We start from the raw sequence: 26,680 nt of genomic DNA on the forward strand, positions 1-26,680 counted from the left end.
CCAGAAACATAATTTTCAGTATAACCACTTAAAATGATTATGTAGTAATACTGGCCACCAAATTATCAAATGTCTAGGTCAGAATAAACCACACAGAATTTTAAAGGACCGCAGAAATGGGTAAGAAGGTTAAAAACGGAATCAAAGTGCAATAATGAATAAATTCTCAACTAAATTGAGCTGCCCCTCAGAATCCTCAAGGAAGGAGCTCAGGGTAATGATTAAACTGACAACGAGATGGAAATGCATTAAATACCCAAACAGGCATTTCGACCTGACTTTACAGTCACACCTCTGAGGCAGGTCACGTCTCCATCATTTCAGTTTCTCAGAGAACGACCGAGCCCTCAGGACCCCGAGGCTTAACCTCAAGCAGGATAACCCTTACACTCTGACCCGTTAGCTAGACGGGGGTCCACTCGGGAGACCTAAGAGGATGCAACAGAGGCGAGAAGGGAAATCTTCAGCCAAAATCACCCTCTTCCGTCACTGGCGCGGCCTAGCTCTTACTAAACCTCCAGCTCACATTTCCGATCCGCAGCTCAAGACAACACAGACGCTACTTGGGATCCAACAATCTCTCCCCCAGCCTGCCTTCTCAGCACCGCCGAGGTGCGGCCCGAGACAGCTCTTAGTGCTGCACCCGCTCTCGGGTGTAAGGCTCGGTCGGTCTGAATGAGCGGCAGAGCACGCCGACTCCCACAAGTACTGCCCACTTAGCTTCGGGTTGAGTGCACAAAAAAAGCTCCAGCGAACGGTACTGAAGGAACAGGACTAGCGCGAAGCGAGCCCATGTCAGGAGTTGGGAGCGCCCCTTCCATCGCGAGGGCGACGGAGGGACTAAAGACAAAGAAGAATGGCCAGAGTTCCAGACACCACACTTACCCACACAGCCATCTACAATTCTGTTTGCGGAAGCGGCGGTCGGCGCCACGCGTGTGTTGTTACGCCACTTCCGGGGAGTGGACGGTCACGTGACTCCGCTCTCGGCTGCGAGTGGAGGGTCTCTCGACCTTCGCGCCGGAACTACGAGTCCCGTCGTGCCGCGCGCGGGGGCCTGCTGAGGGACGCGCGGAGCCGCACGGACAGTAGCAAGCACGTTGTTAGTGGGCGCGGCTGGAGGGCCCAGGAGGGTGCGGGCGGTAGGGGCGGGGAGCGAACGTTCGCCTGAGCCCCTGGAGTTCCGGCACCCTGACCCACGCTCGATCAGGTCACTCTGGTGAGTGCCATTTAGAAGAGCTGTCTTTCGGCCTGTGCGGCGAGAAACGGCGGTGGCCTCAATCTCCTAAGAGGTAGCCAGGGCCCAAGACCTCTAAGGAACTGCGCAGGGTGGGGGGGACCAGAGGGCACCTTCAACCCCGGTGCACGTTGGGGAGAAGAACTAGGGCACGAACCTGACACGTGCCCCGCGCCCCGCGCTCCTTAGGCTACTCTGGTAATTCTGTCCGCGGGGCGGGGGTTCTCCACACTGGCCCGCCCACCACCCCTGGCGGCCGAAAGAGGTCACCCCCGCCCTTCTCTGGCAGGCCGGTGGCTCGGCAAATCCTGTTTGGGGGACTGTTTTTCAGCTTTCTGCTTTGTAACTTTTCACTCTCTGCTATTACCTACGTCAGAAGATGGCTGAGGGGGGTGACCTGGGAGCCCCCGCCCTTGCAGTTGTTTTAAAAATGAGCAATATCTTACTACTTAGGGACTGGCGGGTCTTTACTGCCATATTTGGGAAATCTCTGCCATACCTCCCTTCAAGAAGGACATTCGCTTCTGTCAGATCTGGAGAGAGGGGCAGCCCATCCCTGTTCTTGAGAAACCCTACGGTATTGTTATTCTGTGTTGGCTGGACTTTCTCGTACAGGATGGTTGGGGGAGAAAATGCGCGTTGTCCATCCCCTGAGATTTCTGCTAGAGAGTCCAAGGCACTTGCTGTACTGAAACTCGGAAGCTCCATAGTTCAGGTCTTTCATCCCGAGATAAGTAGGGTCAAAACTGTTATCTGTAAACTAAGGTCATTGATGCGTGTAAATTTTAACGTTGTGCCTCAACGCCTCTCCACGTTAATGGCGTAAAAACAGCGTGATTAGATTTACAATTTTAAAAAGGGGGCATGATTAAGATTACAGTTCACCTTGAATTCTTTACCAGAACTGATCCCATTTAAAGCCGTTTGGCAAACGTGTTTTACTGGCCTACCTACTTGTCAGGGGATAGTTATATTAATGAAACTTCGCGTTAGGAATGGCGACGTTTGCAGTCTGTGGTTTACCATCTAGTCATTTCCAAGTTGTGGGCATTAACCTTTCTGAGGTTGTTGACCCTTTATAAACTTTGGACCAAGAATGAGGCCTATTTTTAACAATGAGGATGAGCCATCAATTTCAGATGACTGTGCCTGTACTTTTTATTATATGCAATGAGCTGTGTTGAGAATTAATTTCAGTTCATGTATATGGACCACTGCAAAGGTATATGTCCTAGAGATTGTATGTATCCATATCCATCCACTAGAACTAAGCGATGACATAGCACGTATTTGGTGGTTCTGATGCTGAAGTATTGAGATAATTGCTGTTGTAATTTTGGGGAAAGAAATGAATCTAATTTTTGACTTCTTAAGAAAATTTTTGATTAGATTTAAAGCCTCTTAACTGTGTGTTTATATAAACTCCATCATGAATTAATGTCATGCATGGGATATAGAGAGATCACATCTTGGGATTTTTATCAAACTTAAGTGAAAGTCATGCAGTTTGAGTTGAGATAGAAGAACTCTTGAATGTAGTAGTAATGGAAGGAGTGAATGGGCCAGATAAAATTGTTTTTAGATTACTGTTGATGTTATTTTCCCCCATTATTACTTGACGAATATCTAGTTTTCTGAATATTGAATTAAAATAATAGCTAATATTTTGGTACCTTCTGTGTGCCAGACTGTGCTTTACATATTTGAACTCATTTAATTCTTATGTAATCCAGTGGGGTAGTTGCTATGATGATGATCATCATCATGGTCATGGTGATGATCATGATGATTTTATAGATGAGGGTTAAGTAACTTGGCCAAAGTCAAGTAGCAGCTGAGAAGTAGTGAACTAGAATTTGGACCCAGGCAGGCTGGCTCCAGAGAACAGAATCTATGCTAATAAAGAAATAGTGCCCGCTGGAAGGCCAGCCTCAGAACTGGAAGTTGGCTCTGTAACATAATACATTTTCAGAAAATTAACTGATACTTCCTAATGCTTGGTATTATGTTCAGAGAGAAAATAACTCGATTAAGATGTTGTCTTGCTATAGTATGAGTTCCAACAAGGCAAAGAATCACCATTTTGTTCAATGAGTGCCTTGAATAGTGTCTTGCATACTTGGGTGCTTACTGAATGAATGAACTGCCAAGAAAAGCTTTAAAAATTCTCTTTTTTTTTTTTTTAAGGAAATAAAAGGATTTATCTCAGTCAGTCCATTTATAAGATTTCTTTATGCACTGTTTTGATTATTTGGCTCATTATTCACCCAGCATGCTTTGGATGCTCCTGGTTTGGATTATACTTTTGTCAGTGTGAGAAAATGGAGTAGTAACTTTGCAAGTTTTCTAAAGTAAAGGTAAGCAACAGATTCAGTAGATACCATTCCTCTTTTTAAGTCCTTAGTTTCCAAAGTGCTAGCACTCAGAAGTGTAATTTTAAAGTATGATTTCTGTTGTGCAGTTGAAGGTCACATTTTTGAAACATAAAAGTAGATACAATCTTAGAGCTTCCTAAGCCTAATGGTTTTGTTGGAGGTAGAAGAGAGGTGGTTTGTGGAAGGTTTGTTTCTCCAGTCTTGGAAGAAGGATGTTCTTCCCAGTCCACTCACCAAAGTCGTTCTACTGGAATTTTACTGCCTTTTTGGAGCACATAAGATATTCTTGTTCAAAAAGTTTTTGGTATGGCTGAAGGTGAGGTTTAGTTGAGAAATCTAACTTTATTATGTGTGTTGCTTAGTTTTATATGTCAACTTGACTAGGCTATACTACTGTAGCTATTTAATCAAACACTAATCTAGGTGTTGTGATGGTATTACAAGATGTGGTTAACATCTGCTTTAAGTAAAGGAGATTACCCTCAATAATGTGGGTGGGTCTCATCCAATCAATTGAAGGCCTGACTTTTTTTTTTTAAGATTTTATTCATTTATTTGACAGACAGAGATCACAAGTAGGCAGGGAGGCAGACAGAGAGAGAGGAGGAAGCAGGCTTCCCATGCGGGGCTCGATCCCAGGACCCTGGGACCATGACGTGAGCGAAGGCAGAGGCTTTAATCCACTGAGCCACCCCGGTGCCAGAAGGCCTGACTTTTAAACTGAAGTGTCTCAAGAAGAAAAAATACTTCCTCAAGCCTATCGCATTGATTTCTGCCAGTTTTTAACCTACAAGTCTGCCCTATACATTTCAGAGTTGCTTGGCCCGCATGGTTTTGTGAGCCAAATCCTTAAAACGTGTGCCTATTTAGATAAGTAATCTAATAATAGATATACATAGAAATAAATATCCATTTACCTAAATATAGATAAACCTAAAAACAGATAGATAGTGATTTATGTATATATTATTTCCTATTGGTTTTATATCTCTGGAGAAACTTATCTGATTCAGAATTTGGTGCTGAAAAGTAATTCTAGAGGAACAGATTCTTAAAGATGAGTTTTCTGAATTGGCTATAGTATTCTTGGAATTGGTTCCCTAATTGGATTTAAAGGCACTAATTAATGACTATTTCCAGTGGTGAAAAGGGCACTGATAGCCCATGATATGCAAAAGGCAGAACATTATCATCTGTATACAAGTATTTATAAAAGATACCTTTCTTGATGGGATGATCACATAGTTGATGACTTAAAACATTTTTGTCAAATTACCAAGTATAATGGGACTGACTGGTTGCTAACTGCTAGCTGCTAACTGTGTTGGAGAAAGCGGAAAGAAAAGGATGAGCTCAGGTCTTCTGATTCCCAGCTTAAGCTCTGCGTAAATAACCGAACAGTTTTTATGTCTGGCCTAAAGAAACTCATCTTCTGTAGATGCAGAGCTGAGATTGCTAAAAACCAAACCCAGAACCCCATCCTGCAAAATGGTTGAATTACAGTGCAAAATGAATTCCCCAGTATCTGCTGTTAGAAAGAGGACATTGATTGAGAAGGAATGCAGTCCTCAAATTCAGAATGGGGTACTGAACCCCTAAGTTTTAATCCCTTGTCTTTGCCAGCAAAAGCAGCAAAGCCAGCAAAAGCAGCCCTTCTACTCCTCTTTGAGAATTTAATCCTGCTTTGTGTGAAGTACCTGTAATGGCCTTTCCAAAGTTACTTGCCTTTCAAGACATAGCCCATTCTCCCTAAGAACTACCCCTACTATACTTCTTTGCTGCTAGACTCACGTCCTAGCAGGTCCTCAAAGGAAAGCTACAAAATGTGTCCCATGAAGAGGAGTGCTGCACTCTAAAAACCACATGATTTTTTTTTTTAAATCTGTAGAAATCTGGGGAAATTTTGTGGTGTTGGATATTAAAGGTGGAATAATGGTAGAAGGAACATAAAGTTGGACCAGGTCAAATTTACTGATGTAGGAACCACTAAGCAAAGTTTCCAGATTCACTATTACAGCTTGAGGGATCGGGAAAGGCTTCTGACAGTTTGGTTAGTTGGCTGAAGCTTGGACCAAAAGGTGACCCATGCTTCCCGAAGTTAAAGTAAAGTACCAGACCTGCCTTGGTATACTATAGAGGAAGGGATCCAGAGGCCTAGGGAGATTGGACTGGTGGAGTGGATTTAGCATGTAAGACCAGCTCACCCACTGTGGGAGAATGTAGAGGAGATACCTTTCACCATGACAGTGAGAAGTCAGTTTATGAGGGGAGCCTCATAAATGAGCATCCATTAAGGTCTTTGTGATTGCTCTTCTCTGGGTCAGAAATTACAGCAGAAACTGATGCCACTGAACTACGAATTCTTAAATACAGTGAGGATAATGGGAAATTGGGCAGGTATTACAGAAGACCAATTTTCTTAATGTCATATCTTACATGCTGAAGGTAGAAGCCAGAGAGGGCTGTTGAAGTACAGTAAGGAGAATGGCAGTAGTGAAATACAAGGAAAATGTAGTTGAGCAGAGTCTTGGAAAAGACAGGAAGAGGTTAGATCTAGAACACAGGTGGAGGATTGAGCTTCTTTTCTGAGGAAGGAGTTTAGGGATTCTGAAATAGGTGTGGTGCGGGTAACTTTAGAAGTGGGAAGGCTGAAGTTGAGAAAATTCACCCCTAATAACTTTGGCTCTTTTTTTTTTTTTTTTTTTTTTTTTTTTTTTACTTTGGCTCATTTTTAAAGGGAAGAGGGGGATAGGTTTATCTGTCTTGTGGGACCACTAAGTAGTAAACACAAATAAGTAAGTAAATTATATAGGATGTTAGAAGAGAACTGCTGTGAAAAAAACAAAAACAAAAACAAATAGAGCAACATAAGGAAGATTAGGATGTTGGGAAGGAAGGATTGAAAGTAGTTTTGTGATTTTAAATAGTATAGTCAAGGGGTACCTCATGGAATGGATGCCATTTAAAAGAAGACTCATAGGAAGTGAAAGAATTAGCCATGCAGACATCTGGAGAAAGACTCTTCCAAGCAGAGGGAACAGCTAGTGCAGTATTCTTAGAGTGGCCTTTTTAACACGTTGGAAGAGCTGCAAAGGTGAGCCAGTGTTGCTGGAGCAGAGTGAGAAAAAGAAAGTAGATGATGCATTCAGAGAAGAAAAGGGAGGATGTTTGAAGTATTGTAGATGTTTGTAATTACGGAGTTAAGCTTTTACTCTAAGAGAAATTGGAGAGTTTTAAATAGGAGAGATGCGATTTTATGTATCTTTTTTATTTTATCATGGGCTGAAAATAAAGAATAAGAGGTTTAAAGTGGTTAGGGAAGGTGTGGAATGGTCATTGGAAGGTTAGGGAGAGGAAGCTGATTGGATTAGGAACCACTGTGGGTTGTCACATAACATTCACAGCCTTTCTGAAATAAGATGAGGTACCCCAGTGTATCCTGGGTGCTAATTTACTCAATTGTGTGATTTTTTTTTTTAAAAGATTTTATTTATTTATTTGTCAGAGAGAGAGACAGCAAGCACAGGCAGACAGAGTGGCAGGCAGAGTCAGAGGGAGAAGCAGGCTCCCCGCAGAGCAAGGATCCCGATGTGGGACTCATCCCAGGACGCTGGGATCATGACCTGAGCCGAAGGCAGCCGCTTAACCAACTGAGCCACCCAGGCGTCCCGTCAATTGTGTGATTTTTGTTAGTGCTCAGCTGCTAGATGAAGTTGTAGGAAAAACAGTTGGACTAGCTCAAGATTAGATTTTGTGGGCCGGTATTTACAGATGGACAAAGTAGTAATCCAAGTAATGCATGGAGAATCGAGGCTGGTTAAAGACTTCGGAATGAAACCAGAGGAGCTGTTAGATTTGAAAGAAAAAGGAAGGTAGGGTGTAGTACAGCCCTGGAACTAGAGTCCAGAGAGTAACGGTGAAGGCTGTAAGTAGAAGAGGCTGCAGAGAGTAGTTTCAGGATTTCAATTGTGGAGAAGTATTAGATGACTTCAGGGTGGAATCCATTGCTAGGAAGCTGGGATTTTGCATCCCCCTGAGTGGAATAATGATAAAAATTTAGATGAAGGAAGAATATGAACTTGGTTTGGCCAGGTCAGCAGATGAGAAGGTAAAGAAGGAAAACTAGAACCAATTATTGTTATAGTATACTAAATGGTAGATACTTAACATATTTTTTTCTCATTTCATCATCATAAATACTATAGTATAAAAGTTTAATTAACCCCACTTTAAGGATGAAGAGAAATCTACATAAAATAATGCCAGAAAGGGCTGGAACTCAGATCTTTCTGACTGCAAAGCCTGCATTTTTCCTACTACGATGTAATAACACCTGCCAGAGCCAGAAAAGAAGGGGTTGGAGGTGGGACCGTGTTGATTCTGGACCAATGTTACCATTTGAGATCAATATGGCTTGCCTTAGGAAATTTAGATCCTCTGGAAGCACAAAAAGACATAAACATTTTGTGTAAATGAATATATATATGTAGTAATTTTGGAAAAATCATTGATTTTCTCTACAGATGATACATTTGACATTTAAGACTGCCCTGGAAATCAGTGAATTATTAATGAGATTCCTTGGGAATTCACTAGGGGGCATAACTTAACCTTTCCTGAAGATTAAGAATTTAACAATGGCTCCATCATTGCCACAGCTCGTATATGTTGCTCAGTTCTTATATTAGAAAGCTCAAAAGCAGAATAAGTTGAAAAAGGTTGAAGGAGGTGTATTATATAATAGAAATTAAATTGAAGGTTATCAAGTTTGTTAAGAAGTAGGAAAATAACAGCCCAGAAAGACTACAAACTTGCATGCATTTACTTTTTCTAAACATCAGTTAGGGTGTGATTAAGGCAGATTGAAATGCATAAATTAGAATATTAATCTGTTAGAAGAGGAAAATTTGAATTTCCCCCATTTGATGGTAACTAAGGGAGTTTTTATAATTCCCTTATAGAGGAATTAGAATTAGAATTCTATAGAATTAGAGGCAATTCTTTTCTTCACTTATTCCTTTTATTATGGTCCAACCTAATGAGTTCTACAATTCATCCCTTCCTTTTACCCGTGATTTAAGTTAAAACTATACTAAATATCAGTTGTTTTGGCAAGACCAGAGTGTACTTAAAAAAAAAAAAAAGTTAATGGATTTTATTTTTTAGAGAAGTTGAGGTTTATAGAAACATGGAACAGAGATAGTACAGAGAATTCCCATATTATGCACCTCTACCTCCAGTTTCCCCTGCTTTTTTCCTTTGTTAGAGTTGAAGTACTGGTATTGATACATTATTAACTAGTGTACATAGTTTACATTAGGGTTCTCTTTTTGTGTTACACAGTTCAGTGGATTTTGAAAGATGTATAATGTATAATATAATGTATAGTGACATTTACCCACCTATAGGATCATATAGAATGCTTTGCTGCCCTAAAAATGCTCCATGCTCCACTTAATCATCTCTTCCTTCCTGGACCCTGCAGCCTCTAGAAACCAGTGCTCTTTTTACTCTCTATATAGTTTTCGTCATTTGCAGAATGTCATATAGCTGGAATCGTGCAGTATATAGCCCTTTCAGGCTGCCTTCTTTCACTTAGCAACATGTTTCCCTCCATGTTTTTTCATGGTTTCAGAGATAATTTCTTTTTATCACTAAATAGTATTCCTTTGTATAGTGGTTCCTCAGTGTGCTTATTCCATCTGTTCAAAGATTTCTTGATTGTTTCCAGTTTGGGGCAATTACAGATAAAGCTGCTATAAATGTTTTTATGCAGGTTTTTGTGTAGACTTTTCAACTTACTTGGGTAAGTCCCTAGGAGCATTATTGCTAGAGCATACGTTAAGCCTATGTTTAGCTTTCTTTGGAACTGCCAAACTGTCTTTCATGTTGCCTGTTACCATTTTGCATTCCTGCTAAGAATGAATGAGAGTTCCTGTTCCACATCCCCACCAGCATTTTGTGTTTGTTACTGTTTTGGATACTAGTTATTCTAACAGGTGTGTAGTGGTATCTCATTATTGTTTTAATTTGCAACTCCCTAGTGACAAATGATGTTGAGCATCTTTTTTTTTTTTTAATTGAGAGTCAATTGACATGTAATATTATTAGTTTCAAGCATACAACATAATGATTCAACATCCATCACCACATATGTCTTTCTCCCCAGCCTCTGGCAACCATCAATCTGTTCTCTCTACCTGTGAGTTCAGTTTTCTTTTCTTTTCTTTTTTTTTTTTTTTTTTTAAGATTCCACATATAAGTGAGATCACGTAGTATTTATCTTTCTGTCTCAGACATTTCATTTAGCATAATGCCATTAAGGTCCATCCATGCTGTTGCAGATGGCAAAGTTTTACTCTTTTTATGGCTGAATAATCCTTTGTGTTTGTGTACCTTTTTTTTTTTTAATCCATCATCCATTGGTGGTTATTTCTGTGTCTTGGCTATTGTAAATAATGCTGCAGTGAATATGGAGGTGCATATACCTTTTTGAGTTAGTGCCCCCCCCCCCCACCCCGGATAGATACCCAGAAGTAGAATTGCTGGATCATATGGTAGTTCTGTTTTATGAGGACATAACTGTTTCCCATTGTGGCTACACCAGTTTACATCCCCACCAACAATGCACAGCACTTTCCTCCACATTATCACCAACACTTGTTTCTTTTTCTTTCTTTAATAATAGCTATTTTCACAGGTGTGAGGTGATTGAACATCTTTTCAGATGTTTATTTGCTATCTGTGTATCTTCTTTAGTGAGATGTCTGTTCATATCTTTAGCCCATTTTGTAATTGTTGAGTTTAAAGAATTCTTTTTGAATTTTAGATGAAATCTTTGATACATGCTTTGCAAATATTTTCTCCCCATTTGTGGCTTGTCTTTTTATTCTCTTAACAGTGTCTTTGATTAGAGGTTTTTAATTTTAATGAAGTCCAACTTACCTTTTTTATTTATTTTTTAATGGATTTTGCTTTTGGTGGTGTATCTAGCAAGTCATTGCCAAACCCAGAGTCACTTAAACTTTATTCTATGTTTTCTTCTAGAAATGGTATAGTTTTGCATTTTACATTTAGGCCTGTGATGCGTTTTGACTTAAATTTTGTGAAAGGGTTAAGGTCTGTGTCTGTGTTCACTTTTTTTTTGCACGTGGACATCTGGTTGCAGGATCATTTGTTGGGAAAAACTATCCTTTCTCCATTGAATTGCTTTTTCACCTTTGTCAAAGGTCAGTTGACTATATATATGTGCATCTCTTTCTGGACTGTCTTGTTGGTCTGTTTTCTTTGCTTTCTCCAATACTGCACTGTCTTGGTTATTGTACCTTTATAATAAGTCACTGCTCTATAATAAGAGTGTATCTGTGATTCTTTTTGTGAGGGGTTGGGGGGGTCTTACTGCACGAGCTAGGAATTGCAGTACACATTGAATGTAAGAGTGGCGAGAAAGGACATCCTTGCCTTGTTCCTGGTCTAAGGAGGAAAGTCCCTGGTCTCTCTCCTCTTAAGTATCACATTAGCCATGGATTTGTTGTAGATGTTCTACTGAAAATTGGCACAGTTTCTTGCTTCCAGAAATGGCCATATAGTGACTAGGTTTGAATCCCAGCTTCTCCACTCACCTATTAAGTGTATTTCCTCTTTGAGTTTCAGTGTTCTCAACTGCAAAATGGTGACAGTAGTCCCTCCTTCATAAGATTTATAACACCTACTACATAATAGGGGCTCAAAAACATCTTACAATGATGATGGTGGATAACAGCATTGCCACCACATTGCCTCTGGCACTGAAGCCATTTGCTGGGCCTAGAGAAATGACCCCTAAATTCATATTGAGAGGTGTGACCTTGCTGTACAGGATTCTGATTCATTAGGTCTGGATGGAGACCAGGAATCCGGTTTTTCAAACAACCTTTGCTTTCCCTCAATATCTCCAACCTGCCATGATTCTGATGCATAGCCAGTTTTGGAAACCACTAGCCCAGAGATTGGTTTCTAAGGAAACCAAGATAAATATCAGCTCAAGAGGTAATATAGGGGTGACTCTTGTGAACTGTTACATGAAGTGAAAGAAGCCAGTCACAAGAGACAACATACTGTGATTCCATTTAAAAGAAATATCCAGAATAGATAGATATAGAGACAGAGAATAGTTGAGTGGTTGCCTGGGGCTGGGAGAGGGAGGGAATGATGAGTGATTGCTCATGGAAATGGGATTTCTTTCTGGTGATGAAAATGGTCTAAGACTGTGGGGATAGTTTTACAGCTGTGAATATACTATAAGTCATTGAATTCTACAGCTTAATTGAGGGAAATGTATGTTTTCAAATAAATATTTCAATAAGGATTTTTTTTCAGTAGTCAATTAGAAGTGAGAGGATACATTTTTTTTTTTTTTTTTAAATGGGATGGGGTAGTTGGGGAAACCAGGGGAAAGGGCTCAAACTGGATGCTTGGAAAGAGGCTTTTTTTTTTTTTTTTAATTTTTTTCCCTTTAATTTATTCATAAACACAAACATACAATAATCTAATTATCTGAAAGCCTTCTGGGAACTTCATCTCCTGGAAAACTGCCTTGTAAAGGAAATAGGTTTAAAAGAAAAAAAGACTTTTGAGTTCAGAAAACACCTGCATTAAAGCCATGGACAGGAATAATTCAAAGATAATGGTGCTGGAGAAAATCCTCAAAATAAATGCAACTAAAATAGTGACCAGAGATTCATGGTAAAATACTTAAAAGGTATTTTTTGTGAAAACTGAAGCCAAGGGGGGCGCCTGGGTGGCTCAGTGGGTTAAACCTCTGCCTTTGGCTCAGGTCATGATCTCAGGGTCCTGGGATCGAGCCCCGCATCGGGCTCTCTGCTCAGCAGGGAGCCTGCCTGCTTCCCTACCCTCTCTCTCTGCCTGCCTCTCTACCTGCTTGTGATCTCCATCTGTCAAATAAATAAATAAAATCTTTAAAAAAAAAAAAAAAATGAAGCCAAGGGGCACCTGGGTTGCTCAGTGGGTTAGACCTCTGCCTTCGGCTCAGGTCATGATCCCAGGGTCCTGGGATTGAGCCCCGCATCGGGCTTTCTGCTGGGCAGGGAGCCTGCTTTCCCCTTTTCTCTGCCTGCCTCTCTGCCTACTTGTGATCTCTGTCTGTCAAATAAATAAATAAAATCTTAAAAAAAAAAAAATGAAGCCAAATGTTATATTGGACAAATTTTAGGTTATAATCCCAGTGCAGCTAATTCTTAGAATAAATAACCAATTGATGTTTCTTCCCCCTTGGAATAGACATAGCATAGATTTGTAGGAAATAAACAGCATAGGCATGGATTGTAACAAAGGACCATGACCTTTACTTAATGTTTGACTTTCACAACAAATTAGTCAGTTTTGTAAAAGTAATTAAGTACTTAATCACTTTCTCTGTGGCCTTTCTTAGTTGTTTAATATTTAAGTCATTATTTAAATCATCTGTTATCATTCCTGCGGTTTTTCTTTTTGGTTGTTAACTGGTCTGATTCTTCAAATTGTTTCTTGTCATTGACTTTGCTTTTCATTGCAGCAATCTCCAGTATCACCTTTAAAGGTTTCTTGGGAGCCTATTATTGCAAGATGTGCAGTTTCTTTTCATAATTTATTTGCATTGTGTTGTTGGATTATCTGTGAGAGCCTGATAAGAGCTAATGTTAACTATTATTTAGGGAAGAGTGAGTCAGAGGATTAATTTTATATAGGGACAATTCATTAATGGATATTTTTATATAATGACAGACAACTTTGTACCCCCAAATAACAAATATTCATTAAAATGGAGTACCCATATTTATTGGATTGCTGAATTATTGGGATGCTAACTCATATGCTGTTGACTAGTGTACAGTTTAAAAAACGAAAACATCTATTCACAATGTAGGAGAAGCAGTAAGGTAGCTGATGGGAGAGGGGTGGAGATTGTGGTCAGGTAGAACTGCCTGGTATTAAGGGAAGGGAACTGATTTCCTGTATAGTAATGCATACCATAATTCTGTTTTAATAGTGAGGAAACCTGCACCTAGAGAAGCTAAGAAATTTGCTCAAAATAATATCTCAGTTGGGTCCGTCTTATTCCAAAGTTTGATTCTTTTAAAATAATATTATACTGTCTTGACAAAAAGTTTAGCTATCTGAAAAAGTGTGTCTCCTCACCAGCCAAAAATATATGTGATTTACAATTTTGCATAATATAGTTGAAAGGCATTATAGAAAAAAAGGTACTTCTATCAACTACTTGTCAGAACTTAACAGTTTTAATAAGTTAGTTGATGCTTGTTAGTTTACAAAGCACGTCTACATCAGAAATTTCATGTTTTCTGTAACAACCCTGTGAAGTAATCCTTATTTTACTAGTAAACTTGGGCTTGAAGTTTAAAGTCAGTTATATGAGGGCCCAAGTTTTTCTGCTTCTAGATCTTACTGTTTTTCCATTATGCTACACGGCTTTCTTGTAGAATAACAGAAGCCCTACAAACATCCCTTTTGTAGCAATAAAATACCCTCAAAATATTACCCTTAATGATATCTGTTGGACTGGTTTACTATATCATATTTAAATATATTGTAGTGACATTTTAAAATTGTGGTATGTTCAAACTATACACCTTAACATTAATTTCTATAGATTTGATGGCAATGTCTGTCCTTTACTTCCTAATAGTTAATGATTTATTTTTAAGAGGATTGATTTAAAATGGAAATTGGTATAATCTGATTTTTTTTTTTTAATCTAGTCTTTGTAGAAGCTGAAATCCATCAATCACTGTTCTTCAAAATGCAATGGAATGTACCAAGGTCTGTATTCCGACTGGCACATAGGACATGCATGGAACCACATAAAGCCAGTCTTTTTGGACACTGTCAAAGCATAAAGGGACCATTACATTTGTATAAAGCTGAATCCAGAGTAGTTTTGGTACAGGACCCTCAAAAACAATGGCTGCATTTATCTGCTGTCCCGTGTGTTGCAAAGGAAAGGAAGCCATTCATTGCTCATCCACCCCAGCTGGGGGTCCTTCGCCATAAACAGTGGGAGCAAGATATTTTATCCAAGAGGGTTATGTCATCCAGTGCCACATCCCCTGGAACTCCTTCGGAAAAAAAGGAAGAACCTGATCCTTTGCAAGACAAATCTATTAGTCTTTATCAACGATTTAAGAAAACATTTAGACAATATGGAAAAGTTTTGATTCCAGTGCATCTAATAACTTCTGGTGTTTGGTTTGGAACATTTTATTATGCAGCCATAAAGTAAGTTTTTGCTTGGGTTGAGCACCTTTCCCTGCTTTATCAGAATGTTAATCTTCTTAATTGTAGTAATGAAGGCCTTAAATAGTTTTTTAAATGCTTTAATGTCTTTCACTGTTGAGTGTGACTGCTTTTCATAGCTGTTTTTGACATTTTCATAGCTAAATTTGCTTGCCGTTCATAGCAGGCATTATGTGAAAATTTTAATCTGTACCATTTCATTTAATCCTCATAACTCTATGAAGTAGGTAGCGTGATTATTCCCATTATATTGATGAGATTAAGGAAGAATAAGTCAAAACAACTTAGCTTTTTCCCAGATGTTTTGGAGTCTTATTTCAAAGTCCCTGCTGTTCATCACTATGCTCATCTGTCAACATTTAGCATGGCACAGAAATAAGAGATTTCGGAAATTTGGCAGCACAATTGAGTTCTATACTTATGTATTTCTTAAAGGGTTCACGAATGTAAAAAGATATCTATTACTTTGCCCTATGTATGATTTTAGTGGGAAATTGGTAACATGTTTTTTGCCAAAGCCTGCCTAATACCTGTTACAGATACAAAAACAAACTAATTGCAGGCTCATGTTTTAGTGTTACCCACGGCTGATAATATGTCAAGGTAAGGTCTTTTGTTCTGATCAGAAGTTAATTTGTTGGACACTTAAAAAATTGAGCATAGATCTCATGTTAGGTGTTCTTATCACAACTAAAATTAAACTTCCAAAAAATAATACCTTCAGGCTAGGCCCGATTTGGTGGGCCTAGCCTGAAGGTATTATAAAACACAGAATATCTAAATGCACCTTTTTTTGTTAAATACTCCTCCTTTCATTTAAGGTAAGTTTATTATTTACAATGTTTTAGGAGCAGGGTACACATTGAAACAGATCCCAGTGATTTCCAGTTTGTTTCTGCCACTAGCAATTAAGGCGTTCCGAAGTCTGCCTATTCCTTTGAATGTGTCCTGTGGGCTTTTCTTGTGTTAGCCTGGGCATGACAGAGCTGAGTGAGCTCACCATCCTGAGCGCAGTGAAATGGCACAGTGAACCCCACTTTGAGTTTTAGTAGACTCAATCCTTATGGGGCTAGAATGATTTTATTCTTTCCAGAAGTCCATCGATTTTCAGTGTTTGGTTATATTTAATGGCTTGATAGATTAATAAGATGTTTTAGTTTTGTATGTAAGGCTCACTCCTTGGGAAAAAGTTATTTTTTTACTAAATTAAAAGATAATGAAATGGAGACTTATTCTTGGAAAACATGGGGATTAGAAGTGTTTCTTTACAAAAGTTCTGAAAGGATTTTTTAGCTTGTGTAGTTGATGCTGCTCTGATTCTCTTCACATCTGTTTCTCCATTTTCTTCCTCAGTTATACCTTTCTTTGTTACGTATCCTTATCCTTTAAGAATTGTGTCTTTCTCTTTATAAATAACTTGGCATTTGGGGACTATCATTTATAATGGCCTGAAAGAGCCTCTCTGTACATTTCCCCCACAGTATACCCATTACATACCATTTATTTGCATCTGTTTATCAGCATGTGTATCTGTACTTGGTAAGTGTGGGAGAGGGAGAGAAGATCCAGCAGTCACAGAAAATGCAACAAAAAAACTTAAGTGTTTAGACTGCTGAAAAAAAAAAAAGAATTGTCCCTTTCTTTACAGAAGATCCTTGTATACGTACACTTTATGGATTATCTTTTTCATTAATGACATTTTTCTGCGCATTTTTCTTCTAATATTTATAGAAGTCTTCACAACTGACCTTAGTAAGGCGCCTGGGTGGCTCAGTCAGTTAAGCGGCTGCCTTTGGCCCAGGTCATGATCACAGGGTCCTGGGTTTGAGCTCCGCATTGGGCTCAATGCTCCTTTTGCCCCTTCTCTCTGACACAACCTTGTAGAGATCTTAAATCTGACCAGAAGTTCTCTGTTTGATAACTGTAGCTTTGTGATGATGGTTTTGTTCCTGTAGTTAGATGCCTTGTGTTTTAGGCCTCAAGTTACAGATCCATTCTGAGGCAAAATGCTGCCTGATTTTTACAGCATTGTATTCTTACTGTGAATGTACTTTTTTCCTTGTGTATTTCTGCATCAGTTGAAACGTCATAGAGCTGGCATTTGTAAAGCACAGATTTCTCTGAGGCCATGGAAGCTTCAGAGTAAAAAGTGACAAGTGGATATTACTGTTGAAATCAGGCCCTCACTAGTGTTTCATATTTAGCAATTCCAAAGGAAATGGAAGTTATTATTACTTTAAAATAGTCAAATCATCAAATCAGTATTTTAGAAATAAATAGAACTGGGGTACTTGGGGTGGCTCAGTTGATTAAGTGTCTGACTCTTGATTTCAGCTCAGGTCATGATCTTGGACTTGTGAGATCGAGCCCCACGTGCAGCTCTGTGCTCAGTTGGGAATCTGCTTGAGATTCTTTCCCCCTGCCCCTGCCCTCCGGCACATGCTCATGTGCTCTCTCCCCCTCTTTCTAAAATACAAAAATCACTAAAATAAAGAACTAGAACCAGTTGTTTGCTCCTTTATTTTGTAAAATATACTTGTGCAAGGTGTCTGAGGTAATTATTTGATCTTTATGATAGTTCTTTTTTTCTAAATCACTCAGTTTTATCTAATTTTTGGCCACATGTTTGTCTTTTGTTTCCCCTTCATGATTGCTTTTAAATTACATACTGGGCTAGGTGAGTGATAAAATAATTTTATAATTGTATTCGTTGTAGAAGATATAATTAGCATATTGTGGTAAGATATTAATGGTGCATAGTGACTTAATTAGACCCATAGAATAGCTAAGTCCTAGTAATACTAAGTTTTGCTTTAATGGGATTCTGTTGTTATCTAAGAGACTTGAAAAGGAACTGATGGTGGAGAAGGAAGAAACCAGGTTGGACTTAGAGTCAGTTTTGTAATTTTTAACTTTTTAAAGAACCTTCAGTTACCTGCTTTCCTTTCGTGGATGGCCCGTAATTTTCCTTAATGATGATCAGCCATATGTTCTTGAGAGTAGTCCCTGATTCCAGAGTATTATAGTGAAATCATAGAGGGAAAATGTCCTCAATTAACTGAATTTTTTTAATATTAAAAACAAATTGGGGACGCCTGGGTGGCTCAGTTGGTTGGACGGCTGCCTTTAGCTCAGGTCATGATCCCGGAGTCCCGCGATCGAGTCCCGCATCGGCTCCCAGCTCCATAGGGAGTCTGCTTCTCCCTCTGACCTTCTCCTCGCTCATGCTCTCTCTCACTGTCTCTCACTCTCAAATAAATAAATAAAATCTTTAAAAAAAAACAAAACAAAACAAAACAAATTGATTTGCTAGCTATTATGTTATACAGAATACAGCTATCTATAATAGTAATGGATCTAGGCAATTCCCTTTCTTAATTACAAAGAGAAGGAGCACCTATACAATGACATGCCCTGTAGACCCTCTTCTAACCGTGAGTCACACATATACCAGCTATGGGACAGACTGACATCCTGTGGCTTCTGTTGTGATACACTGAGACAGAATTAACTGTACAGTTTTCCTGTTTAAAAATGTTTACCTGAACCTGATCAGGAGGGAAAAACAGACAAATCCAAATAGAGGGGTATTCTCCCTTGCTAACTGGTCTGGAAACTTCAAAAATCTCAGTGTCAAAGATGTCATGCCCTCCTTCTCAAAAAAGTTCTGAGGATCATTTCTAGAGGAAAGGAGACAGGAAAGAAATGACAGAATAGTGACAAGGGACATACTGGAATGAACAATTCAGGAAATTTTAATATTAAATAATATATTATGTATTAAGTATATACTCTTGTGTATGTTAAATTTCCTGAATCTGGGGGCACCTGGGTGGTGTGGTCAGTTAAGCATCTGACTCTTGGTTTCAGCTCAGGTTGTGATCTCAGGCTCATGCTAAGAACTTCTATGCCCCTCTCCCCCACTCCCCCCTTTTTAAAAATTTAATAAATCTTTTTTAAAATTCCCAAATATGATAGTTATCTTTATGTAGGAAAAGCACAGAACAAGAACCTTGTTCTGAGTGAGGGGTGAAGGGTTAGTGTCTATAAGACAACACATAGTGATAAAGGCAGAGAGTGTGAGAGAGCACATGCCAGTATAGCTAAATGTTGTTCATCATGGAAACTAAAAATAAATTAGGGCTTAACAGTTCATATTAGAGACTTTTCTTTTCCTTCTCTCCCTCCATCCAAAAATTTGTTGCAGTTTATGGTAATTGCTTCTTCACCTGCCTGCTAAGCCTGCTAATAGAATAGAGACATCCACTTAGAATAATTAAAGTTTTCATCAAACCCATAGAATCATTTATTCTTTGTATAATAACACAATAAGTACTGTTATAATGTTGCTTTTACAGCAATATATTTTGACATGTAATTTTAGAGGTGAAAAGCTTAGGTCTTGAAGTTTAAATTGGAGTATTCTGAAGAAGTAGTGTTTGGTTGGGAGAAATGAAGACCAAGTAAATCATTCTGGTCATTCCTTCTCTTTTGTCATTTAAAGCTATTAATTTTACTCTGCTAGACCCTTCTATTTTTATAAATATGGTAATTAGGGACATATGTCCATGTACAGAAGCAAAGCAGAAGCTGCAAACAGTAAGATACAGTGTAACACTGATGTTTCTGTACATTTTCTTCTAGAGTTAAATCACAGTTCTTGACAATGCGTAAGTGACCTTTAAACAAAATTTGTTTTGGTGTTTTCAGAAAACTTTTTGAAAATATTTATTTCTTAAAGTTTGTATGTATACATACATAATTGTGTGTGTGTGTGTGTGTGTGTGTTACTTTGTTTCTTAGAGGAGTGATGTATAAATATATAAATCATTTTGTTTCTTTCTTAGAGGAGTGAATGTCGTTCCTTTTCTAGAATTTATTGGGTTACCTGACAGCATAGTAAACATTCTGAAAAATTCCCAGAGTGGAAATGCACTAACGGCATATGCCTTGTTTAAGGTAAGTACTGGTATAAATGAGTTGCTCTTCACACTTAACCAATAACAGGCTCAGCTCCTCATAAAACTCCATGTTAGTTCCCAGTAGTAATTTTTTGTAACCTAAAATACCACATAAAGTACCATAGTCTAATGGCTAAAGTTTATATTTTTTTAATTTAATTTAATTTTTTGGTGTGTGTTCCAAAAGTCATTGTTTATGCACCACACCCAGTTTATATTTTTTTAAGTTTAAATTTTAAGAATAACTAAAATGATGGTTTAGAAAGAAGTGACTTGAAAATAGGTAGATCATTCCTAACCTGCTGTGATGACACAAATGTGAGACTTCTGAATTTCCGGAAGTTATCTTTTTGACATTTCTCCCCCTTACGGTATCTTAATTTTCCTTAATTCAGAGATCCATGACTTGCTGGTTATATTTAGTATTTATTTTACTGTTTATACTAGTTCATCTACTTGGTAAGTCAAATAGTAAAGCTTAGTTCAAATTGTTTTATGGGATAAACCATAGACTCAGTAGCTGTTATATAGGTTTCATTTTAGAAGTTTGTCCACTATAGCTGTTCTCTGGAGTTGAGGCACCAACATCTTTATAAGCAGTTTCTACATCTATGGGTCTTTCTTTTAGAAGAGAAGACTCACTAGAAATTGTGGATTTTAGCTATATTAATCTAATTTTTCTCAGTTGACAAATAATTATGAAGTTCTATATATCTTCATCCTAAGAAAGAAAACGTTTGGAAACTAGATTTTATTTTATTTTACTTTTGTTGTAATAAAAATACTTAGAAGTATGGTTTTATAGTAGTACAGGTAACATTTTATTGTCATCCTCATTAAAATCCTCAGAAATCTTGGGAGATTTCCATTTTTATTTTGATTCTAACTAGAGGACTAAAGCCTATGTGCTGAATTTTCAACATTAAAACTTAATAAACTTACCAATGATCAAGTTTCTAGTTATAGTGGGTGTAATTTACCTTAATAAGTCAAAGTATCATGCTGATTTAAGCCATTTCCTTAATTATAATCACTCCTTATCCTATGCTCCCATAACATGTATGTAGCTCTTACAGTTCGTGTCATGGTCTGGGGTTAGTTTTGCAGGGCTTTTTTTTTTTTTTTTTTTTTTTTTGGTTTCTTTAGTGGTTTTTAAGTGTTTAGGAATTCATAGTCATGTTCTGTTTCTCTGTGTTGTCACTGTGCCTGATACTGTGCTTTGTAGGTGCATCAGTGCTCAGTGCATGTTTCTTACGTGGGAATTGAAACAATGAAACTGTACACGTAGGTAGGTTAGTGTCAGCAGTGTTCCTTTCCACTCACTGTTCCTCTGTGAGGTGGGAAATAGGCAGGGGATTCTCCTGGGTATTTTCTGTCACCCATGGTTTCTCAGATGGAGCAACGAACACTTGAGATTTATTGCTTCTGTAAGGCAAAGCTTCAAAAAGAGGTGTGGCGAAGGGGGGAAAAACCACCTGGAGTGTGACCTTGTGACACTGACTAGCACATAGTCCTCAGCCCCCTAGCACTGTCCTGGAAGTGTATCTTTGTTTGAATTGACAAAAAATTTGTTGAACTCCTATTCTGTGCCAAGTGCCATTCTAGATACTGGGAATACTGTAATTAAATAAAATGGTACAAAATACATGCCCTCATGGAACTTACAGCATAGTAGTGGGAGGCAGTTAAATAAAGAAGGTAAAGTTAAAACACACACACCTGGGTGGCTCAGTGGGTTAAAGCCTCTGCCTTCAGCTCAGGTCATGATCTCAGGGTCCTGGGATCGAGCCCCACATTGGGCTCTCTGCTCAGCAGGGAGTTTGCTTCTCCCTCTCCCTCTGCCTGCTTCTCTGCCTACTTGTGATCTCTGTCAAATAAATAAATAAAATCTTAAAAAGGGGTGGAGGGCACCTGGGTGTCTCAGTTGGTTAAGCAACTGCCTTCGGCTCAGGTCATGATCCAGGAGTACCAGGATCAAGTCCCGCATCAGGCTCCCAGCTCCACGGGGAGTCTGGGAGTCTGCTTCTCCTCTTTCATGCTCTCATTGTCTGTCTCTCAAATAAATAAATAAAATCTTTAAAACACACACACACACACACACACACACACCCGCATGGAGTTTAGGTGATGTTAAGTGCTTAGAAGGAAGAACAAACCAGCAAGTGTTGGAGCATTTTTTTTTCTTATTTTTTTTTTTTCCCCCCAGAGGGCTTCCAGGAAGGAGGGGGTTAATCAGGCAGTTGTATGCAAGAAGAGCATTCAAAGTCAAGGAGGGGAAATGGGAGGATAGTGTCCTAAGGCTGCAGGGTACCTGGAGTATTGGAGGGAGCAGGGAGGATGGCGATGTGGCTGGGATGAGTGAATGTCAAGAGGTAATAGAGCAGCCAGATGAGGGTGGCCTTACGGGCCATTATGAACACTCTGGCTTTTACTCAGAAGAGATGGAAAGTCACTGGGCAGTTTTGAATATCTGACTTGTGTTTTAACAAAATCATTTCGGCTGCTATGTTGAGAACAGTCCATATATATAGCTGAGGGGTTATTGCAATGGTATGGGTAAGAGCTGGTAGTGGGAGGACCCAGGTGGTAGCAGGAGAGCCCGTAAGATGTAGGTGGCTTCTGGATGTGTTTTGAAGATGGAGCTGATGGACTTTTTTAATGGATTGAATATAAATTATGCAAGAGAAAGGAGTTGAAGCTATTGTGTATGTTTTTGGCCTGAGCAATTTAATAATAGAGTTGCGGGGCACCTGGGTAGCTCAGTCATTGGGCTTCCAACTCTTGGTTTCAGCTCAGGTCATGATCTCGGATCATGGGATCAAGCCCCACGTTAGGCTCTGTGCTTGTGCGGTGGGGAGTGTCCTGATGGCTCAGTCCATTAAGTGTCTCTCTCCTGATTTCCGTTTAGGTCATGATCTCAGGTTCATGAAATCATGCCCTATGTGGAGCTCCCTGTTCAACAGGGAGTCTGCTTGGGATTCTCCCTCTCCCTCTGTCCCCTCCGCCCCATGCTCTGATAAGTAAATGAAAGAATAGAGTTGCCATTTCCTGAGATGCAGACAGCTTTGAGAGGAGCAGGATTGGGGTGGGACCATTGAACATCATGAGATCAGTTTTGAACAGATGACATTTTGAGCTCCTATTAGACATGCAAGTGTAAATAAATTGGATGTTGTATATACTGGAATTTAGGGAAAAGGCTCAGTCTGGAAATCTAAGAATCATTAATGTACAGGTGGCACTACAGACTTGAAATTGGATAAGACCACCAAGGGAAAGAGGTAGATGGAGGAGTAGAGGGGCTCAGTACTGCCCCAGAGTGTTCAGAGGTAGGCAACAGGAAGAAGAATGGGGAGGAAGGACTGTAAAGGGGCAGCCTCTGAAGTGGAAGGAAACCAGGGCAGCGGGGGCATGACTGCCAGGCAGGACATGCTCCAAGAAGTAGAGGGGGAAGCTGTCTCCATAGTTCTGATGGCTCTGAGGCCTCTTCAGTGACTGATGAGAGGTGGGCGTGAAGGCTTAGAGTAAATTAAGAGAAAATGAAGAGGGAAGGTGGAGATGGAGAGCATAGGCGGCTCTTTCAAAGAGTTTTGGTACTGAATTTTAACACAGAAGCTATCAGAATGTGATACAGTTGCGGTCCGCATTTGTGTTGCTCTTGGACCAGTTCATCTAGTATTCACCTGTGGTCCTTAAATCTCTGGTCAAAGTTAAACCTGTACATGCCTGCACGGATTGATTGATTGATTGATTGATTTACTTACTCACTCACTCTTACTTACTTACTTATTCACTCACTCACTCACTCACTCACTTACTTTTGCCTCATGGAAGTTCCCAGTTGGAATTCCAGACCCAGGGTGGGTTGTAATGAGAAGGTAGCATAAGGCCTGGAAAAGTCAAAGGGATTTGGAAGTGAAACTAAACTAAATTCAGTAAAGAAGAAACATTTGGCCCATGTTTGCCTCTCACCATTTGAAGTAGTTTGGTTCTGGTTGAGTTCTACATGTGCAGTTATCCACAGGTTAGCAGGGTTCATAAGGACGAGAAACATATGTGTGTTTGTTGTTGGCCCCGAGCCATCTTTCTCATTTCCCACGGTGCCTGTCTCTAAGGTTCACTAGAACGTGGTTCCAGGCTTCAGTGCTTCTACTGGGAATATCCTGTAATCCTTGGCTCAGTGTCCAAGTGACAGGTGTTTGTAAAATGCGTTTACAGAAGAAGATCCCTTGCTAGGAAGAAAAACCATATAGGCTGTAACTATATTAGCCTGGTGAAGCAGTAAAGTAATTTATACTGTTTGGTTATTACTAAAAATTTAAATTTCAAATTGTTTTTGCTAAGACGATAGGCATGATCAGCTGTTGATCCACCTGTGTTTGCTTTTCTCCTCAGATTGCAACACCTGCCCGATATACTGTGACTTTGGGTGGAACCTCGTTCACTGTGAAGTATTTGCGTAGTCGGGGCTACATGTCGACACCGCCTCCTGTCAAGGAATATCTGCAAGACAGGATGGAAGAGACCAAGGAGCTTCTCACAGAGAAAATGGAAGAAACAAAGGATAGACTCACTGAAAAATTACAGGAAACCAAAGGAAAAGTTTCTTTTAAGAAAAAAATGGAATAGGGTGCCTTATATAACAGGTGATAGACAATTTCTGCACTTTAACCCTTTGGAAACTATGGACAAAGATACATACATGCTCCTGATTAGTTTTTTTGTTTTTTGGTGTTTTTTTTTTTTTTTTTGATTAGTTGCCTAAATACACCAGTTCTCTGAGGGTTAAAGACCTACGATACCTTTTTAAAGTTGAATATTACTAGAAAAATTAGTGTTTTTTGAAAAGAAAAATGGAACCGAGTATAAGAATTTAACACCAGTAGCAGCATTAAGCAGTGGTTTGTGTCTTCGTAAGTCAGAGCTCTTTTTTCAGGGTCTTCAGAATCATACTTGCTTTGTGTTTTGTTGCAGCACATGGAGCAGTTGACTCCTTGAATAACTGATGTGGCCCTAGGCAGGGTGTTAACACTGGGTTTTCATCTTTATGTTATTCATTGAGCTTTTAACTATTCATTTCTTAATGTGGAGACCAATATTATCATCACATCTGCCAGTGAATAAGAGGATATTTAATGTTTCTGTAAAAACTGTATATAACAGTTATCTCTACCAGTTAAAATACACATTTTATATGAAGGAAGTTAAATAAAGATTGAGTCGTATATCTGTAAATAAGATGTATTGGTTACATGTAAGTGAAAAATTGACCCTTTAAAAAATGATTTTTACCCAAAGCTTGTCAAAATCAGTTTTTTTAAAAAGCAAATACATGTATCTATGGTACTTTTTCCACCTAAAACATAAACCTCTACTTTGAATCATTTGTGTTCTCTCCAACTCTTTTTCAGAGGAAATATGAGAACAATATTATACCTTAAGTTCACTGTTGAAATCTAATATCCTTAAGCCATGACTCAGGTTTGCGGTTCTCGAGCAGATGCAGGTGTGGGAGGTTGGAAGGTGCTGTCAGGTTGTTCCAGAGCCGACTCACTCCTGCCATGTGGCAGGCCTTTGTCTCCACAGGCCAACACTCTCAGTGTCTGTTTCAGAGTTAATGTTGATTTCATTGTGCAGTAAATTCTTAAATTGTAGCTGTTTTTTTCCTTATCCTGAAGTATCTTTTTCCCTTATATTGAAATATGCCTGAGCATTTTACTTGAATTTTTTTATTAGCAAAACTGTCATTAAATTATCTGCTTGGAATGAAATTCAGCCATTGTCAGATGTGAGTTGCCGTGATTGTATGTTTGAGAATGTATGTGTCTGTTTCTTTTGCTTTAACCACTTTTACTTCAGTTCTAATTCTCGAGTTGATATTCAGAAGACAGGATGGCCTCTTTCTAGACCTATCATTGTTTTGAGCGATGTGATAAGGCAAGAGAATGTCCAAGGGACTTCAGAAGCATTCTGGTAGGGAATCACTGCTGCTGGGCAGGATTTTTGTACTAAATATTTAGTTTGGCCAAATTTAGAGAATAATTTAAAAGAAAAAAATGTTTGCATTTGATACATCTAATCATTATGTTAGAACACTTCACAAGTTAATGCTTTTTTCGGGGGAGGGGCAGGGCAGAGCCACCAAGGGGCCCGCTCTTGCTCTGCCACACACACTCTTGATCAGGCAGAATGGTTTGGTCTCCTGATACACAGCTGAAGCCATGATTTCAGGTTGACAGCACGCTTCAAGTCTAAACACCATTTCCATGTTTTAGCTTGCTTATTCGCATTTTTGTAGATACTAAATGCTAAAATATTAACAAATTTCTTTTTTTTTTTTTTAAACCACTTAAGACTATGCCTTTGTTTTAACATCTTACACGAAACGCTTCTGAAACAATTTACTTTTTATATTACAGAGGGCATAATTTCCAGTAGGGTTAAAATTGGGTTTCTTAGTAGTCACTAATAATCCTGAGACTAAAATTTACTTTTTCTGACTGTCCACCATTAGAGTTTTGTCACCTTCCAATTTTGTTATTGCGTTTTTCCAGTTATAGAAAGTGAGTTGCTGATATGTGCTTTGAAATTCTCTAGTAAAGTATTCTCTGAAGAGGTGAGTGCTTTTGTCATTACTTGGCTTCAGGAATATTTGTATCCTATCAAATGCTGTTGTTAGCATATTGCTAACCTGGTCTTTAAGGCAAGCTACAAATGGCTTAAAAGGGGATACCTGTGTTGTTTGAAATATTAATAGCAGGCTAACAGAATATAGTAATGGGTATAAGTTAAATATGTCAGAGTAATATATATGA

General features: G+C 39.0%; 2 protein-coding genes across 5 annotated transcripts in view; one reads left to right on the forward strand and one right to left on the reverse strand.

The window, feature by feature from the left end:
- Nucleotides 1-952, reverse strand: part of RNMT (RNA guanine-7 methyltransferase) — a 30,652-nt gene extending 29,700 nt beyond the window's left edge. Inside the window, exon 1 of the mRNA XM_059409124.1 lies at nt 886-952. The gene's annotated coding sequence lies outside the window, so the exon portion shown is untranslated. The remainder of the gene's footprint in view (nt 1-885) is intronic.
- Nucleotides 953-1,028: 76 nt separating this feature from the next.
- Nucleotides 1,029-25,636, forward strand: FAM210A (family with sequence similarity 210 member A). Of its 4 annotated transcripts, XM_059409126.1 has the most exons (5): nt 1,029-1,219; nt 3,425-3,594; nt 14,370-14,886; nt 19,752-19,863; nt 24,261-25,636. In XM_059409126.1, exons 3-5 carry the CDS (start codon nt 14,411-14,413, stop codon nt 24,492-24,494), a joined length of 822 nt encoding a protein of 273 aa, XP_059265109.1. In that variant the 5' UTR covers nt 1,029-1,219; nt 3,425-3,594; nt 14,370-14,410; the 3' UTR covers nt 24,495-25,636. The 4 variants fall into 4 exon arrangements, with proteins under 4 accessions (XP_059265109.1, XP_059265108.1, XP_059265111.1 ...); XM_059409125.1 differs by lacking the exon at nt 3,425-3,594 and having other exon boundaries at nt 1,030-1,219; XM_059409128.1 differs by lacking the exon at nt 3,425-3,594 and having other exon boundaries at nt 1,032-1,219; nt 14,370-14,430.
- Nucleotides 25,637-26,680: the final 1,044 nt, after the last annotated feature.

This window comes from Mustela nigripes, chromosome 8 (assembly GCF_022355385.1).
Source record: "Mustela nigripes isolate SB6536 chromosome 8, MUSNIG.SB6536, whole genome shotgun sequence".
In the NCBI taxonomy this organism is placed as follows: domain Eukaryota; kingdom Metazoa; phylum Chordata; class Mammalia; order Carnivora; family Mustelidae; genus Mustela; species Mustela nigripes.

Coding starts and splice junctions, on each gene's coding strand:
- FAM210A (XM_059409126.1), top strand. CDS start 14,411: ATGCAATGGAATGTACCAAGGTCTGTATTCCGACTGGCACATAGGACA. Junction 14,887..19,751: donor TTTTATTATGCAGCCATAAA/GTAAGTTTTTGC, acceptor TTTCTTTCTTAG/AGGAGTGAATGTCGTTCCTT. Junction 19,864..24,260: donor CGGCATATGCCTTGTTTAAG/GTAAGTACTGGT, acceptor TTTTCTCCTCAG/ATTGCAACACCTGCCCGATA.